This window comes from Anser cygnoides, chromosome 2 (assembly GCF_040182565.1).
Source record: "Anser cygnoides isolate HZ-2024a breed goose chromosome 2, Taihu_goose_T2T_genome, whole genome shotgun sequence".
In the NCBI taxonomy this organism is placed as follows: domain Eukaryota; kingdom Metazoa; phylum Chordata; class Aves; order Anseriformes; family Anatidae; genus Anser; species Anser cygnoides.
In genome coordinates, this window is record NC_089874.1 from 22,763,389 (window position 1) to 22,781,869 (window position 18,481).

Consider the following 18,481-nt stretch of genomic DNA (forward strand, 5'->3'; position numbering starts at 1 on the left):
AAAGTGATCTGAAATCACAGGATATCTGCATCTATAAATTAATTTGAAATAGTCCATTTCAATGAATGTAGAAGATACAGTATGTCAAGTGTAAGAGATTAAAGGTAGAGATGAGGATGTGTTGATTTTCAGAGGAGCTGTATTGTCTCTGTTCAAAAGATATATTTGCATAAACATACCATTTTAGTACAAACAGCACAAGTACTTTTTGACTTTTTGAATCATAGACACACTTTTTAATGAATTAATAGAAGAACAAATAGTTGCATGACCTCTACTCTCAGCATTTATGTAAGCTACCCTTTACTGGCTGTTGTTCAGGTTTTTGGAGGTGTGGGTCAAATAAAGCAAGTTAACGAATTCCCAAAGCATATATTTAAAAGGAAACACGATATTGCTTACTGTCTCCTCTCTAAAATGTGCCAGACTCCAGTGGACACGAAGGGAAACAGGTTTTAATCAGCAGAGCCAATGTTGTTACCACAGCACCGAACTCTGTATGCAAGAGATAAGTTTCTGGGGGAGAATTCCACCGCAACTTGCTGTAGAGAAAGTACGTGCCCTTCAGCTAGACTGACGTCACTAGACTACATCTAACCAGAAGGAAAGTATTTTGGAGTATTGTTGAACAACGCTGCCTAGAGGCAGTGGAACAAAGTCATTCTGGGGAGTCTCTCTACTAGTAAACTCTTCAAACCTGCAGAAAAATAAGTACCTGTCAGACACCTTTAAGCTGCTGGAAGTGCTATTTCTCCTCCCTGCAGTCCAGACCAGATTTGCCCTCTGCATTTAGTCTGCCCTCTAAGATGCCTCTGTACGCTTTAAAGATGCTTTGGAGACTTTGGGTCTTTGCCTGAGCTCCCTGCAGCAACTGCCAGCATTCAGCTGGAGCTTGGAGAACTCTCCTTCAAATTGTCCAGGAGTTTCCAGCACTCCCCACATTATTTCTGTTTGTCTCAATAGCACTCAGGCAAAGAGCTGTCTCAGCGATGCGTACGAGAGCAGGCTCTGCCATGATGGGAGCTTCACAAGGCCCAAGTAGCCAGGGCTGGGCACCCACTGTTGGCCATTAGGCGCCGACATTCAGAGACTAAATTCCTTCTTCCCTTTCCTCTGAGCCATAATGAAGCCCTCAGCTGAATTGCAAACCACAGGTCCTGCTGCTTCCAGTAAACACTGAATATTTAAATATACGCTGTTTAAAAAATGATATGGTAAAGAAATGCAGTTTCTCACAAATGACTTGAGAATTATAAACAGCACTGTGAGAGACAGCTGCCTGTATCTCCAAGGTGTTGGAACAAGTAAAATCCTGTTTCCAGTTGATGCTGACCACAGTTATTGTTATAAAGCTCTTTGCCACAAACACACATTTCTGTGAACACAGGAAGATCCTCTCTAGTCTTTTATATTGCTTTACAGCAATGGAGATGTGCAGCATTTCCAAGGGCCTAATGATGGGTTGAGAACACTTAATAGCTGTGGGTACAACCCAAGGTTATTAACCCCAGTGAAGCATTAATCCACAGGAAATATTCTCCTCTGTTGTTCTTATTGCTGATATAAGCTGAAAATTAAATAAGCCATGTATAGTAGGTGGAAGGATTTATTTTTCTATGGGCACTGCATTTCTTTATAGGATATTTCAAGGGACTTAATGCCTTCACCGTACCTTTGTTTAATACCTACTTCTTCAATAATGTAACATATCTTACTTATCCATTACAATTACTTTTATAAATCATATAAATCATAGCCAGAATCCTGCTTAATATGAATGCTTACAATTGAAAACATGACTTTTTTTCAGGCAGAGAGAGTTCTGGAATTATGAATGCAAATTATTGCACAATTACAGAAACATTCTGGGGCTGCATGTGAGAAGTCCAGTGCTTGGACTCTCACAGAAAAATGAAGAACGGCTTGAGTCTGAAAATGGAAAACAATTAATGTGGTAAAGAAAAAAATATTTTTCTGAAGACCATCTCATGGATGTTAAGCACCATGAAAGAGTATAAAAATTATTTATTTGCTAAGTCTAATATTAAGTCAGTGTTTTTCTTAATCTTATTTTAAACACTGTTGATAGAAAACGTAGTTTCTTCCATTAGATGTCATCTGTATTAAGGAGCTGATTTGACTATCTCTATGTAAGTCACTTAAGGCAATTTTCTTCATATTGCTCATTCCTAATACAAGCCCAAAGGAGAGGTTAAATGTTCTGATAATAAACATTCAGCTGCTCTTGGTATTTTAAAAGAACAAAATTATGGCATAGCCAAATTAATTCCAGAAGGCAATAAATATGCTGGCTTCGTGTCACCAGTAAGCACTCATACTTGAAGAGAAAGTTCGTTGTTTAAACAGAAAACAGAAGGGACAAGGCAAATACCTGAACTACAGCCCTGGACCTCAGGAGAGCGGACTTCAGCCTTTTCAGGGATCTGCTTGGAAGAACTCCATGGGAGATGATACTAGAGAAACGAGCAGTCCTGGAGAGCTAGTTGATTCTCTAGGATCACCTCCTCCAAGTTCAAGACCAGTCCACCCTGACATGCAGGAAGTCAAGCAAAGGTGGCAGGAGGTTTGCATGGATGAACAAGGAGTTCCTGGAAAAACTCAGGTGTAAAAAAGAAACTTGTAAGAGATGGAAGCAGGGTCAGTTGACCTGGAGTAGGTTTTGGCTGGGGAATATAGAGATGCTCTCTGAGCGGTTAGGAAAGCAAAAGCCTACCAGGAGCTGAGCCTAGCAAGGTAGTTACAGGGCAACAAGGCAGCTTGTATAAGTACATCAGAAGAAAAGAAAGGCTGGGGAAAATATGGACCTTCTGCTGAATGGGGTGTGCAGAAGGCCAAGTTACTTGATGCCTCCTTACTAGTAAAATCTGCATACAGTAATCCGAGGCCTCTGCAACAAGAGAGAAAACCTGCAGCAATGAACATTTACCCTCAGTGGAAGAGCATCTGGTTAGGGAGTATTTTTAAAAATTGGACATACAAAAGCCCAAGTGACCTGATGGGATGCACCCACAAGTGCAAAAGGAGCTGGCCAGTTATAGGTGGAAGTAAAGAAGACAGAGCCAGGCTCTTCTCAGTGATATTCAGTGACAGAACAAGTCAAATATGGGAAATGCCATTTAAACATCAGAAAAAAAAAACTTTTTACTTTGAAAACACTGGTCAAAATTGTCACGGGGTCTTTTTTACCTCAGTCTTTATTCCATAAAACAGATGAAAAGGTGTCTTAGACTGATTAGATTTATACCTTTGGTACAGCTGGAGATTCCAGAGGAAAACAACACTTAGCAGGGAGGAAAAGATTTTGGATAATCGCATGGGAACTAAGTCTTGTCAATAGAACAGAACTCCTAAATGTGCCAGAAGTAGAAGGAAAGAGAAAGTCTTGCAGAAGGGGATTTAGGAAATGACAAGGTCTTTCTAAATGCACTGGATACGATTACAGTCGATAAAATAAATTGTTATGACAGGTAGAATAATTTTAATGATTAATAAAGCGCTATGTAATGCAACATACAGAAGAATTTCATATGAATTATTATAAAAATGGGAAATATTTAGGTACTAAATACAAATATGACTTCAGAAGATGACAAATGGCTTTTGGTACTTCCACATTAGTCAACCTGGAAGATGGGAGAAATTTCATAAGTGCTTGGAGATTATGGGGGGGCAGGGGAGGCAACTGAGCTTTGCAAAATGGATAAGGTAGAATTTACATTTGGCTCAGGTTACTGGGATAGTTTAAAATTCATCCCAGTTCGTCTGTTATTCAATGTAGTCTGTAAGCAGCTGGTGCCAAAACAGAGGAGCACTTCACTTACAAGGCCCTACCTTTCCATAAATCAGCAGTGGAATATTGTGTTGAATTCTGATATTTCAAAAAGGATCGAGACAGGTAGCAGAAATGATTAAGTGTTTCTAAAATATTCTTATATAAAAGACTAAAGTTGTTTACCTCAAGGAGTCTAATGCAAAGGGATATAATGTTAGTCATAACTACTAGGCCTTATTTCATTCTCTTCGGGGCTTACCAATGCACTTTTAAAGGAGATCCATATCAGTACCCCGACTTGACATGAGATATGCAAGATAAGTCACATGTAATGTTACCCAGAAAAATCAGTTGCAGAGTTGGAATGAGAAGCAGGTTTCTTGACTTCCAGAAGAGCATGGTAGCCAGTTAGGCATCCTTCCTTGGGATAAAAACAAGAAAACAGGTAGTTAGCATGCAGGATCTTCTCTCTGTGACAATAACATTCAGTGAAATGCAAAGACCTCAAACTCAAAGTGTACTGAAAGATTCAGGAGTTGGACTTGATGATCCTTATGGGTCCCTTCCAACTCGGGATATTCTATGATTCTGTGATTTACTCGATTCCTGGTGTACCTAACCTTCAAAGCTAGTTCCAGTTAGATACTGATGATGTCAGGATCTCAACGGGATTCAAAATATGTTTGTGGAAAATACGTGTATCCATTGTAGTAAATGTTGCCACCATTGTGGTTCTTCTAAAGAGCGTGCACTTTCAAATGTCAAGTTTTACACCAATTCATTACAGATTTAGGCGTCTTTTTTCCAAGGGACATATTTGCGCTTGACTACCATTTCAAGGCAGTTTGCGCAGAATGGAGGTTGCTAAAGAGCAGCTTTATGCTCTATTATTTGTGGATACATACAGGTCACAGGACTGATGGACCCTTTACTGAAAGAAACCATCTTTGCCTTAGGAAATGAGCTCTCTCTATTTTTTCTCTGCTTATTTCTCATCATGCTTTTAAGTAGAAACATGGTTTTTAATAATTTCTTCATTTTATATAATTTCAGAGAAAAAACGATCCCTATACTCTTTCTTCCAACGTGTCCTTCGAAGTTAAGAACATGCCCTATAAAGTGCAGCCAGCAAAGCTCCCCCGAGGAAGCATAGCAGTAAGTAACTGAAAATTATATCTTTGTGTGAAGCACATGTATTTGGTCATTCTGATCACGGCTGTGAGAGTTTTTATAGGTGAAAATATTGAGATCAGTCTTTCCTGTGTTTCTAGTGTAAATTCCTGAGGTAATGCCTAAAGGAAATACATTTATTGCATTCTGTGGAAGTTGCTGGTATATAATACTAACTCCATTTTAAATAACTGTGTGCTGCATTAATGTGCAGACTGTTTTATTGCAAACTGGATGGATTTTTCACCCAGAAGAAAAGAACAAAATCATGAAAGCGAGTATCTAATTACCTCATCTGGAGTTAAAAAAAAAAAAAAAAAGAGGAATTTTTTCATGCAAAATCCAGTTTCTGTCAGGTTTAGAGATCTCATCTCTCTCCCAGTTGGCAGTTCTCTTACTCAGTTTATGGACTATCTATGTCAACCTCTCTCTTATCTATATTAAACTTTCTTCTTTACCCTAATTTTCAGAAGGGTCTGCATGCCTCCCTAGGTTTTGCCATCTCTTCAGGTAGGAGATGTAAAATTGTCTGGCAATCCCTACAGATGTGTTAGCTGAATACTAAAGTACTTGCCTTATTTTCAGAGTGAGATTAATATGGCTCTGGGTTCTTATATGAAAAATGAATCTTGGAAACATAAATTTGATTTGTTTGCTGTTGCCAAAGCGTTGAGTTTGGGGAGCAACTTAAAAGGAATTTGCTTCTTTTGGTGTCTGATATCATGGTTAAAATTCACTCTTATTTTGTCATTACTGCTGGAAGTGAATAAAATATGAGTGCAAAATTTGATTTTAGTATGAGTCATCTGAAATTTGAAGGGTTATTGTTCTCATCTTTCTAAAGATTTATCATTCACAGCTCTTTTTAAAGGTAAGATCAATCCAAATTTCTTCAAGTTAAATCCTGATGCAAATATATCATATTGGTCTGTTGGGATGTAGTAGTGGGCAACAGAAGATTTTCTTATCTTTGAAAGCAACATCATACACTTTAAAGTTTACACTGAATGTATGTTAGAGGATACAAGCTATAAAGTTTTGTTTTGAACAAGCACAGGTTGAATGGCTGGTTGATATTGCACTGGGAAGACACAAGGTAAAATCCGGGTCCTGTAGGCTCAGTGACAGATCTTCAGCCTCTAATACCAGGAGGGCCATGATTTCACCAAAGAGATTTGATCCTTAATGCAGTGTTCACCCAAAAAGGTTCAAAGGCTCCGAGCTGACAGATATATTCAGGCTCTTTTTATTTTCTTGCAGCATGTGTTCCATACCAGAAACACATGTTGTGCAGAGCTCTATTGATAGTGGTGCCTTCATCTGGACTGAAGTGCTTTACCCCAGGTGATAGCCTGCTGTTCTCAACGAGTGTCAGATGATCTACCAAGTGATCAGATAAGCATTTTATTCTCTTACTCCAGCCAGTATAATGCTTGTTATTTGGTGCAGATGATTTACAGCAAAATGCCTGTAATGGCAACTGTAAAACGTTGAAAAATGATAGCGCTTTTATGTTGTTTCATATCTGGACATGGCAGTGGATGTTTGCCAGCTCTACAGCTTGATGTGTTATATGCACAAGCTCTTTTGATGTTCCACTCTCAAGAAGAAAATATTTGCTTGAAGTTGGGCAATGCTTAATATTTTTGCTTATTCTGAAAAAGATCAGTGGTTGTGTTTTAAAAGTTTCCAAAGATTTATTTTGGAAGTTTATAGTTTTCTTTCTAGAGAGTGCAAGGGGGAAAGTGGAATAACGATTTTAATATTTTAAAATCAATTGTCGACAGTACGTACTTAATTATCAGCTAGCACCTTACATTTTGTGCAGTTAGGATAATATATTCAAAAAGAGCAGAGCACATGTCCTTCATTTAACTCACACAGCACTGGTTTCCAGTTATGCAGGCTGATACATATATTTAACTTTAGTGGTATAAGTAATCCCATACCCGTCAGTTACAGTTACATACAGAGTCATGTATGTGCTTACATATTTGCAGCACTGAGGTCTTTATTTTCATCACCATGGAATAAAGGTCTGTATCTTGAACAGAGGTAGATGATACATAGATGTGTGAAAGGTTATGATAAATGTTATGATAAATTCTGAATCTTTTATAGTAAAATGTTAGAGTGAAAATGGCATTGAACAGAAATTAGCTTTGAACTTAGTGGGTCTTAAAACAAAATCAGCTAGCTGCTGTATAATTCAGGGGAAAATGTCTTTTTTTCTTAGAGATATTATTATGGTAAATAATAATGCAACACTTGATGAATTTCATGTGGAAGGTGAAATGATACTTTTTATTATGCAAAGTCTAGAGTTAGAATAAGCAGTAGTTTGTTCTATTTTAATTTCTGGTTCTTGAGCCCGTTTGGAGTTTAACAAGATACAATCGCTTTTCTTAAATGTTTGATAGGGTCTTCAGAGGGGATACCTTTAGTATAAAGTTTTTGACCAGTGTCCCACAGTGCACAAAATTGTTTTCAGACTCAGGCTTATAACTCATTTTTAGCTATTATATAGTGATGAATACTTTTATTTTAAATATGCTTATATTCCATATGAAATGTGTTTACACAAACATTTGTAAAGTGTAAACATAAATGTCAATATTAATTATGACTCCAAGCTCAAGGGAGCTTTTACATTCTATTTTTCAGCTTTGTTGCAGAGCATGCAAGAACATCATTCTGCAGAGGTTGGGTGGAAACATAGAGTGCTAAAGAGTTACTGTCTCATGGTCACTGCAATAAAATGAATAAGATTAGAAGAAGGCCATCATAAGCAGTAAAAGTAATTGCATTAGAATAATTAATTTAGCTACTGTTTCTTAAAATAGCAGATAAAATGATGGAGAAATTATTTTTTTAAGAGTGTCTTTTAAAGGACAAAAGAAAAAAAAAACTTTGTGAGAAGCTCATTAGCAGGTACTGTATTCTCACCGTTGATGATGGATGTTTGCAACAGTAAAACCTAATTCCTATCTATCCAGAAGGACCTCCTGGTGAACCAGCAGCTTACCACACATTCCTCTCTCTGCGTTGTGCTGCTGTCCAGTGGAATCAAAGACAATTTTGAAACTATGCTGAGTAGCACCAAAATTAGGAGCAAAATCCAAACTGTATTAAAACCAAAGTCAAAAAAAAAACCAACAACTAATATTTCTTTTCTAACTCACAATGTGCTTTAGTGTGGCACAGAAAAAATACTAAAAAGGTAAATTAAAAAGAAATAATAGCCCCCCTATAGAAATGCTTTCATGGAATCACGGTAGTGATTCTGAAGTTAAGACTATCAGACAACATCTGTTCTAAGACCAGCTTGGATTTTATTTCCAACAGCAAGCAAAGCGCTGCCTGTAACTCTGGTTGGCTTCACCTTCACCTCCGTGCTTGAGCCAGACAGCATTCCTTGTCACCCCATTGCACACCCAAAAGGCCAGAAGTCAGATGGATCCCGTCTTATGTCTGCAAGGTGTGCTTTTCACCAGTCTGACAGAGAAGCAATCACTGTTTTCAGCATTCAATATAAAAAAGTCTTCTAGCTCTGAAGAGAGAAAAAGCCAAAATGCATCTAAAGGACAGTGCCAACATGCAACACGTAAAAATTCCACTTCTTCATATTGGCCACCTTAGACGAAAACAGATAAATCTCCCCCAAAACATTCCCTGGCTCTGATCCTGCAGCACTAAACCTACCACATGAAGAACAGAAATCCAAGATGAATAATGTAGACTTGTCTTAAATCAAAATCATATGTAAAAGTGTTGTGGACAGCATGGGGTCGAGGAGGGACAGTCTTCTGTGGAAACGGTGAAACGAGGCAGGCAGAACTGAAGGGATCCTTTGTTTCTTTCTTCCCCTCCAGCTTCTGCCTCAGCTCTGTGGGTGTTCAGGACTTGCGGTGCCAAGCTGTTCACCAGGAATTGTGTTAGCTCCACCAGTCTTTGTATGAAAGGAGGCAGCCCCGGGGCGCTAACTCTACTGTCAGTGCACACAGGCAGGAGTGAGACCACGTGTAATCCCCTGCTCATATAGCTGCTCCATGTATCTCAAGTATTTAGCACAACCATTCGCTAGCTTTCAGAAACCTGAGACAGCAAAGGAGGAAAGGCTGGGTGAGACAAGATTGTTTTAAGATTTTAGCAGGCAAATTAACTGTTGGTCTTACTTCTGCTTCAAGAGAGCAGAGCTGAGGCAGCTTTGCAGCAGCTTTCTGCTTGGTGCAGGATGGAGCCCATTTCTACTGTTATATTCATTGCTGATAATCTAGGGATTATATACACAATGTCCTGCACTTCTGTAAGATTAAGTTTTCTTGTTTATATTTCAACATTTGTCAGGCTCCAGCTGAGCTACTGAGCTACAGGAAATTACACTGTGAATTGCAAGCCACTGTCTGTAAAGGTGGAACAAGGGGAGAAAGATAGGGATGAGGATTATGAACCCACGCAGTACAAGCCAGGCTGAGCACTGCTGCACCGTTGCTTACAGCGTGGCATCAGAAAAACCCAGCTGTCCCTAGCTGGATCTGTGCTGACATGTTCTCTGATAGGTATCACAAGAAGAGCTAGATTGTCTTCTTCACAGCCTGAGAGGAAAGAAAACAGAGCAGACAACTGCAGCACACACCTGGGAAGCAGTGCATCGAAGGAGACATGGAATGGCTACGTGGGTACCCACCTGTAGTTCCGCACACTACCTGTCAGCTTTATCCAAAACCGAATGAAATCCACTGCCCATAACGAGATTCTCTGTTTCCACTGATTTCAGTGGCGTCTCAAACATGTTTTGAGGTCTGGATTGACCCCACCTAATTTTGAACAGTGAGCTGAAGCACATTAGTTAGAGTCTAATTGCTGTGCTCCTGTGCAATCAGTAGGCAGCCTTCTGAGCAATCCAGATGTTAGATAATGCCAGGAGCAGCTTAGCTCACCTTTGTCTAAAAGCACCTCCTTGCTGAAGGAGTTGCCTTGGCGTGGATGAAGGTGGACTTGTGCTCAAGGAGGCAGCTGCGGATCAGTCAAATACTATCTCAAATCTGTAAACAAAAAATATTTTGTACAAAAGTAGGATAATCTCTGTATTCAGAATGTGTGACTTCGTTAGACTGCCTCTCTACCAATCCATTCACAGCTGCCCGGCAGCTTGCTGGAGTCCTTTTGTCCTCTTTTGCTGATGTTGCACAGCCCGGCCTGGAGCAGCGCTGCTGCCTCCGCTTCCTGTTGTATTAACCTCAGTCACGTTATGCCACTCGGGAATTTGGCTCAAGCTATCCATACCAGAAATGACTACATCCAATTTTTGCAAAAAAAATGGGTCTTCCCTGGGATTTGACCTTACTGTAAAATGGAGTAAATCATTTCATGAAATTTCAAAGGATAGGAAGCTCTGCTTGCATTGGCTTTCTGCTGTTGCTTGTAAGCAGCACGGTCACTGGGGTATCACTTCAATGTTCCTCTTCCACAGCAAAATGCTTGGATACGTGGTAGTGTTAGCACAGAAGGGAAGCTCAAACCTTACGTAAGTAAGGTATGTTCATAGCTTCAGAGCCTTCTCAAATAATACATATATTTTTAAGGTAATTTCTTGCTTGTGGTACTACAGACTTTGCCAGCAGAGGAAGCACGCAGTATAAATGAATTGTGTTGTGTGGTTTTTTGCAGTCAATCTCAGTTTTCTCTGTCATGGTGCTCTTTGAATTTTTGCCAGCACTTTCTAGCCCTTTCTTCAGTGTTCATGAGGATTTCTGAGCAGTAGAAGGAAAGTAGACCACTTTCTTCGCTGGGCAGCTGAGCTCATTGCTTGCTACAGGCTTCATGCAGCCCATCGTGTCCGCATCCCTTCTGCTTGCCCTTGCCAGATGAGCCTTTTGCTTTTATTCATCTTTTTCCTTAACTGGCCTTTCTCTGGGAGGAGTCTCTGCAGACAGTTCAGATGACCTTTTTCTCATTTTCTCAGCCCTTGCATTTTAATGCCAGATGCAGTGCCACTCTAAGACACAAGGAAAGCCATTCAAACATACTTATTAAATAAGCACTGCTATTGCTGAATCTAGTGACACAGAGAGCCTACAAAGTTCTGCAGTGCTTCAGAAACCTCCCAGAGAGATGGGAGTGGTATCCTTGCAGTGCCATAGTTATTCTAGCAACATATCTGATGGGACCCAGGCATGGGTTTCCATGGTTTTTAACTAACTTTGTTTGCCTTGAAATAAATTTCACTTGCTCTAGTTGGCTAACTAAAATTTATTCTTTGCATATGCTATCTTTATGTCTTGCCTTATGTTAAATCTAGTAGAGTAATAACTATTTACATTTTTTTATTACCGTTTTGGTAATACTGTGTCAGAGTAGGGACAGTTGGCTACACAGGTGATGTACACGAAGACAATTACAAAGTGTCTTCCAGTTAAGCATGGATGAAAGATCTGCTGGCACTTACAGAATGAGACGTCTGGGAAAGATCAAGAGGAATAGTAAAATTGGAAAGGGCTAGAAGTTGCGGAAAGGCTGAAGTTTGCCATCTTCAAGGAGAAAAGTGACAGAGACACAGAACTGAACTAACTGGGAACCGGACTACAAAGTCATGCCCAGTCTTCAAACTTAGCATACTGTTCCATGAATTGGCAAATTAGATTTATGCTAAATTGCAGGTGTATCAGCCACTGAGTTAATAGCAAAAAAAAAAAAAAAAGAGAGAGAGAGAATTTGCAATGAGTGCAGATCAGGGACTGGGCAATAACCAAGAAATCTATTAGGAAGAGCAGATTTCCTAGCTGTACCTCGAGCACTGAAGAGGAAGATAATTTGAGAGTTTGTGTAATCAGATTGCAAAGCAAACTTGCCACCTTGTCATAAAGACTAAAATAACTTCAATCTGCCACATACCTATCCTGTTAAAGAGGGACTAGGAGTAAATGACAGAGGTCCAACAGAAAGCCGCAAAGAAATTTAACTTCCCAGCCTAACAATTAAGATAAAAAGAAGACAAAAGTTTGACAAAAAAAAAAAAAAGACAAAGACAAAGGGACATAACTGTGTCTGAGGAGATAAGAAAAGCTCAAAAAGCTCAAACTCACTCCTTCTCACTGGGGAATGGCAGGGAGAGAGCAAATATTAAATGAGATTGATGAGGATCCTTCCAAGCAGAGTCTGACAGCATAGGATAAATTTGTCTACAAGGTACAAAGGGGAGAGCAAGGAGGAGGTTGCTTGTATGGATGACCCCAGAAGGAGAAATAAAGAAGGGTTATTATTACTCTTTGTCAACATGAAGGTCTCAAGAGAGAAGTTTGCTGATTCAACTAAAACCTTCCATAAATTGTTAGACACACCTGCTGCTTTCTGGAGCCTCAGACAGTGACAGACAGTGTTTTATGCTTACTTCCCATTTACGTAACGGGCAGTATGCTTGCCTCCTTTCAAGGAGCATAATGCCATACGGGACTCGAGGCTGTATCACAAGGACAATGCGTTCTGCTTGAGTTTCATTTTTGGACTGCTTAGCTGAAACACAAGTCCTAGAAAAAATGTATACAGGCTTGTCAGCAGAAATTAGAATAATAATAATAATGTAGCTGGTATCTATTGTGGTTTGAATTAAGAGTTTGGGCTGAAGTCAACCATTGTTCCAGAATATTTTTATATAAGTAAGTTACACTGGCCCAGGCTGTACCAGCATACATGTGAGGAGAAATTTTCTTCTTGAAACTTCTTGAATTATCTGTGCAGAAGGGTTCTTTGTTTTTCGTTTTTGCTGTGTTGTATTAAGGGGAAATGTTTCTTACGTCCGAGGTGGCAAGTGCTTTTGTAGATGTGCAAATCCCATTTCTAGTAACTATCATGAACAAGAGAAAAGAAACTTGCAGTAAATGAAGCCAACATGGGAAAATTCCAAGCAACGTGTGTTTCTAATCTGCAAAATGCTCTTGAAGTGAATGCTTATAACCTGTGTATTCTACTGTCAGATTTGCTTTACTTATTTTTTGTTCATTTAAAGTATTCTCTTCGTTTCAGATCAGAACGTCTGTCATTTGGTCCACTCCAAATGTCTCCTTTGTAATCCCTTTATGGGTTATAATACTAGCGATTCTTCTTGGACTACTGGTACTAGCTATGTTGACCCTAGCTTTATGGAAGGTATGTTGTGTTATTACTACTTCTGTTGCCTTAAGGAAAAAAGAAAATCTGAAAAATGCTGGAAGATGCTCACAGATAAGGAATAAAAGAGGTTGTGATCTTTAATGGTTTGGAGGAAAAGCAACAATACACATGTGTCTTCTTTGTTTTGGCGTTTCTGACATGCTAGTGTCACTGACCTTTATGTAGGGAACATGTTTTCAAAGTCCTCCCTTATTATTACAGTGTGGTTATAAATGGGCATACAGAGTTTGGCTGTTTTCCCAAGACCTATGATCCTCTTTTTCAGGATGTTTAGGTTCATAAAGAAGTGACTCTAACTTTGTTTTCTCTGAATACTTAAGGAATTTCCAGTTTTTGTTAGCATATAACAACAATCCCAGCTTTGAGAATTAATTTTTAGATTTCCTTTTATATTAGCGTGCTATATTTTCAGTTTTCTAAGGTTTTTAGTTCTGTGTTGGTTGTTACTCTCCCTTCACAAGTTTTAAGACAAGTTACTGAAAACTGCTACATTACGGGGAGCCAATGTAGCTTTTTGCCATCCTTTCAGTTACCAGTCAAAGAAAAAATAATTTCATAAGTTAGGATATAGCTCATCCGCTTTTAGCTGCCTAAAGGAGGTGGATTAAGTATGCAGCCTATAGCTGTCCATATTCCCTTTGTAGTCTGTTAAGTACAACAGCAAAGAAGTATCTCTAGAACAGGTGAGGATGAGAGGAGTCACCTTTTGGTAGTACTCTGCTTTGACCCCTTGTGAAGCCTATGTAACTAGTTTCAACCAGAAGGCTAACTTTAAGGCAGTTACAGTTAGGTGACAGTAAACTCATCTTTAGTGATCTTTAGCCTTGGTTACAACAAAGTCCTGTGCACATTTCTGAACACATTTTCTATGATTATTGTTATTGTTATTATTAAGTAAATGTATCCTGGGCTGCATCAGAAGCAGCGTGGGCAGCAGGATGAGGGAGGGGATTCTCCCCCTCTGCTCTGCTCTCGTGAGCCCACACCAGGAGTGCTGCGTTCAGCTCTGGGGCACCCAGCACAAGAAGGGCATGGAGATGTTAGAACAAGTCCAGAGGAAGGCCATGAGGGTGACCAGGAGGCTGGAGCAGCTCTCCTATGAAGACAGGCTGAGGGAGTTGGGGTTGTTCAGCCTGGAGAAGAGAAGGCTCTGGGGAGACCTTACAGAGGCCTGCCAGTACCTAAAGGGGGCCTGCAGGAAAGCTGGGGAGGGACTCTGTGTCAGGGGGTGTAGGGATAGCACACAGGGTAATGGCTTTAAACTAAAAAAGGGTAGATTTAGATTAAATATTAGGAATAAATCCTTGACTCAGAGGGTGGTGAGGCGCTGGCACAGGCTGCCCAGAGAAGCTGTGGATGCCCCATCCCTGGAAGTGCTCAAGGCCAGGCTGGATGGGGCTTTGGGCAACCTGGTCTGGTGGGAGGTGTCCCTGCCCATGGCAGCTGGGTGGAACTTGATTATCCGTAAGGGTCCCTTCCAATCCAACCCATTCTATGATTCTATGATGATTCTATAATTATTTTGTCTGTTCTGATATGTATTCTGAATGAGTGTCTTGCTGAACTGAAATTGACAGTTTCCTCATTAGTGTCAGTCAGTATCAGCATTCAAACGCGCCTTTACATTGCCTTCAAAGACAGCTTTCATATAATTGGAATTTTTAAAGCTATACTTTGGAACTCAACGTCTTGCACCTAAAACTTTCATTTTTTATAGGGAATGATTTGAATAGAAACAAAAGTGTTCGCAGTCTATCAGGTTGCCATAGACTGTACCCTACCTTTCAGCTTGAGCAAGCAAAGTATGAAACGGTGGCTGAGACTTCCTGTGTTTTTTTTATCATGACACACCTTTGTTTCTGTTGATTGTTTTCTGCAGTGTGGCTTCTTTGACAGAGCTAGACCCCCTCAAGATGACATGGCTGACAGGGAACAACTGACAAATAACAAGACTACTGATGCATAGAGGAAGAGAGTGACAGATAAGTCAGAATCCTGCCTGCGACTAGAAACCGTGAGGAGTAAATGAAGGTTTCCTTCCACCAGTCTTCTTTTGTACCTGCAAGTGACATGGTGTCATAGCCTGATCTATGCAACGTTCTGAGAACATGCCACATGATGGCCATCCTTGCCAAAGAAAGCAACTTTATCACTGCCTTAAGAACACACTCACCACTGAACAGAATGTTTATTCCATATTTCAGTCAGTCTGCATTTTACCAGATGCTTTTGAACACGTGTGGTATACTGAGACGCTTCCAGAACAAGCCCAAATCTCCCAAGGAGAAAACGCCTGCATTGCTGTATTGTCTAGAAGATGGACCAAGACAAAGCTTCTGAACACTACTGTATCACGCAGAATACCTTTGACACCTCCCTAAGAATAAGAACTTTTATGAAATTATGGCTCAGGGAGACAAGCAATATATCAGTACTGTGAAAGTACTTCTGAAAAACAAAGGTAGTCTATAAAGAACTTTATAGATGGGGCACAGTTATTTATTTTCCACCTTTTCAGGATAAGTATCTGATATAATCATCAACTTAGATTTTGAGAGAAAAAAAGCCAAAATGTAGAAATCATGTACTTACCTTGCATGTAAATAGAAAAGTAAACCTATCGTACACACAGAGCACATCTTTCTTGGTTACAAGGTGTTTTGCAGAACAGAGGATTTATGCAACTTTTTACAAGATAAGACATAGGATAAACAAGTATATATTCTATCTCTTTCAACCCACAGCTGGCAGTATCACATGCAGATAACAAAATCCGTGTGCAGCATAATACAGTGGATGAGTTACCTGCTCATCCCATTGCTGATGGCTGCCACCTGGGCATCTGACACAGGATGCAGTCCTTTGTGAAACGCTGATTTAAATTGTCACAGGCATGCATCTGTGGTCTTATGGAGAGGAGCTGGGAATCTGGGGCTAGGATGAATTTTCTTTACCATTGCCCTGTTACTTGGTTGAAATATCCTCTTAAATGGCTACTGCTGGTGTATCTTCTGTTGAATTTGTGTCACAGACCCTAACATTTTGTTCAGCTAAGGAAATTTTTGTTTTCATTTTATGGACTACAAGCTAGCAGCATATTTAAAGAGTTGAAGAGATTTCACCGAAGTTTATAGTAGAAGATAATTATTTCGTAAGCAAAGTCTTGTAGGGAAGGTGAGCAAGGTTTGTATTTATGCAGAAAACAGGATGCCAGCCAGCTAAGTGTGAACACAAAAAAAAAATAAAAAAAAAAAGGAAGATATTTTGAGGTAAAGAGTAACAATATACACGTTTGTTTTTTTGTTTGTTTGTTTTTCTGACTCGAGGATTCTGAAGAAGAGAGGCTTCGTTCTTTCTCTCCAGTGAGCAAAAATAGGCTTGGTCCTTATCTCAGCTGGGGTTCTAAGCTCTGGATCTATGCAAATTTGTGCCTGAAAGCTCAGGTCTTCCAGTGCTGGCTGAGTGTGAAATTTGCTGTCTTGTGTAAACTTCAGGAGTGATTGTTCATTTTCTGAAACATCTATCACATTTTCCATCTCCTGAGCTCTTTTTCTCTCCCGTCCATCTCAGCTTCTCAAATGGACAGATGGCTGTATCCCTTCAGCCACTGCTTGTCTCCATTTGGATACCCGCCCTCCTGCTTCCTGGGACTTTAGGACAGGAGTAGCCACGAGACATGGCCACTTCTGTCAGTCCCACAGGACATTTTACAGTCTTACTATTTCTGGCACACGGTCTGACTTGTGAAATCTAAGCAAGAGCTGGGAAACCTAGGCAGGTGTGTTCCGTCCTCGTGTCTAAGGCAATTGGCAGGAAGACCTTTACGGAATCTTTATCATTAATCGGTTATCATTTGCATGCCCTTGAGACTTACTGAGAGGAAGAGACACAAGCATCAGACAGTGGCACCGCTGGTTCCTGAGACCTGACCACTCCCCAGGCCCCCAGCAAACTGCTAACAGCACCCGTCCCCAAAGGGTTTGAGAAATCAGCTGATAAATGCCACCACGCAGCAAGCCCCTTCCACGTTTGCACGCCTCTGTGTCCCGTACATTCCAGGTGAGATCGTCCTCCCGTGAAAAAGACAGCGAGCTTCTCTCTTTTGTAAATATTGATTTGTTGTGTGTAGCAGATTCTGAACTACGGTCAGCTAGCTCATTAAATTCACGTCATTGGCACAACTCTGATGAAATAGCACCATAAGGAGCTACCAAACATAGGACTTTTGTACGTGCAATACTTTATATTACTTATATACCTGAAGCATGTTTACACTGGCATTTGTGGTTGTTTTTTGAACTTCTGAATATGCTGATTAATGACTACAATAAAGAAAAAAGAATAGGAAAAAAGAACAAACTCAGCTCTGTTCAGTATTTGTTCCAATGTGTTTTCAATCCTTCATTGCCCTAAGGATGGGACTAGGTGACCTAATGCGTTCTTTGCAGTTGTAACATCTATGGTTCACTTTTGAGCAATTACTCTCCATTTTAATGATGGGCAAAACATGTTCAGATACTAAATTTAAACCAAAAAGAACCTCGGTGACTGCTGGGCCTGGCTGGAATCCATTGGCTGCAGCTGTATAATGTCACTGGAAACCAAATTAGAGGCACATGATCTGACAAACAGTTACTTTGAGCAAAACTTTGTTTTAGATTTCTACATCCTTGTAGATTAAACTTCCCCCATGGAAATGTCTGGAGCCGTGTGCTGTCAAGGACTGCAGTCCTGGGTTCCAGCGTTTGTGGACAGTTTTGGCTGCAAATTGCAAACAGCTTTGCAAAGGAGATTTCTGGGTTTCAGTGCTTGCCAAGAGTGTTTATCCCCTGGGGAGATTGCATCCTGGATGTGGACACTAGCAGGCAGTTAACATAATCTTTCCCCCCAGTATATCAGCAATGTGCTACATGATAACCTCTGCCACAGCCCTGCAGGAGTGAACTTTTGTTTCAGTGATGTCAGCTTTGCAATGAGTTCCTAAATGCAGCTTTCTGTACAAGTAATTCAGCCTTACACGTCCAAGTGTATGTGGTGTGCTGCTAATTGCTGAGAACATAGCAATAGTCAGGAGAGGGAAAAAAAAAAAAAAACAAGCAGGAGGTTGCTTTAAAACCATTTAAAACTGTTTACTGCTGTGACCCACACAGTGGTCTAATAAACAAAGATATCCATCTTTCATTTCACATGCTTCTTGCAGATTTTGCCGTGCAGCAAACTTCTGAAGGATATTGACTTTTAAAAACTATCAGGTGACATTTTCTGTTTTATGAAAATTTCAGAATTTACACTATAGGCACTGGTACAATTGAATACCTCACCACTTACAGATTTAATCTTTGAAGGTAT

At 40.0% G+C, this 18,481-nt stretch overlaps 1 protein-coding gene across 3 annotated transcripts in view; it reads left to right on the plus strand.

Moving 5' to 3' along the window:
* The window catches only part of ITGA8 (integrin subunit alpha 8), a 110,860-nt gene extending 93,369 nt beyond the window's left edge, over positions 1 to 17,491 (plus strand). For 2 of the 3 annotated variants that reach the window (XM_048061719.2, XM_048061720.2), the window contains 3 exons: positions 4,847 to 4,948; positions 12,986 to 13,108; positions 15,012 to 17,491. In XM_048061719.2, coding sequence (XP_047917676.2) covers positions 4,847 to 4,948; positions 12,986 to 13,108; positions 15,012 to 15,098 — 312 coding nt within the window. In that variant the 3' untranslated portion in view covers positions 15,099 to 17,491. Of the gene's footprint in view, positions 1 to 4,846; positions 4,949 to 6,223; positions 7,761 to 12,985; positions 13,109 to 15,011 lie in introns of those variants that run through there. The other variant, XR_007162541.2, reaches the window with a different exon arrangement.
* Positions 17,492 to 18,481: the final 990 nt, after the last annotated feature.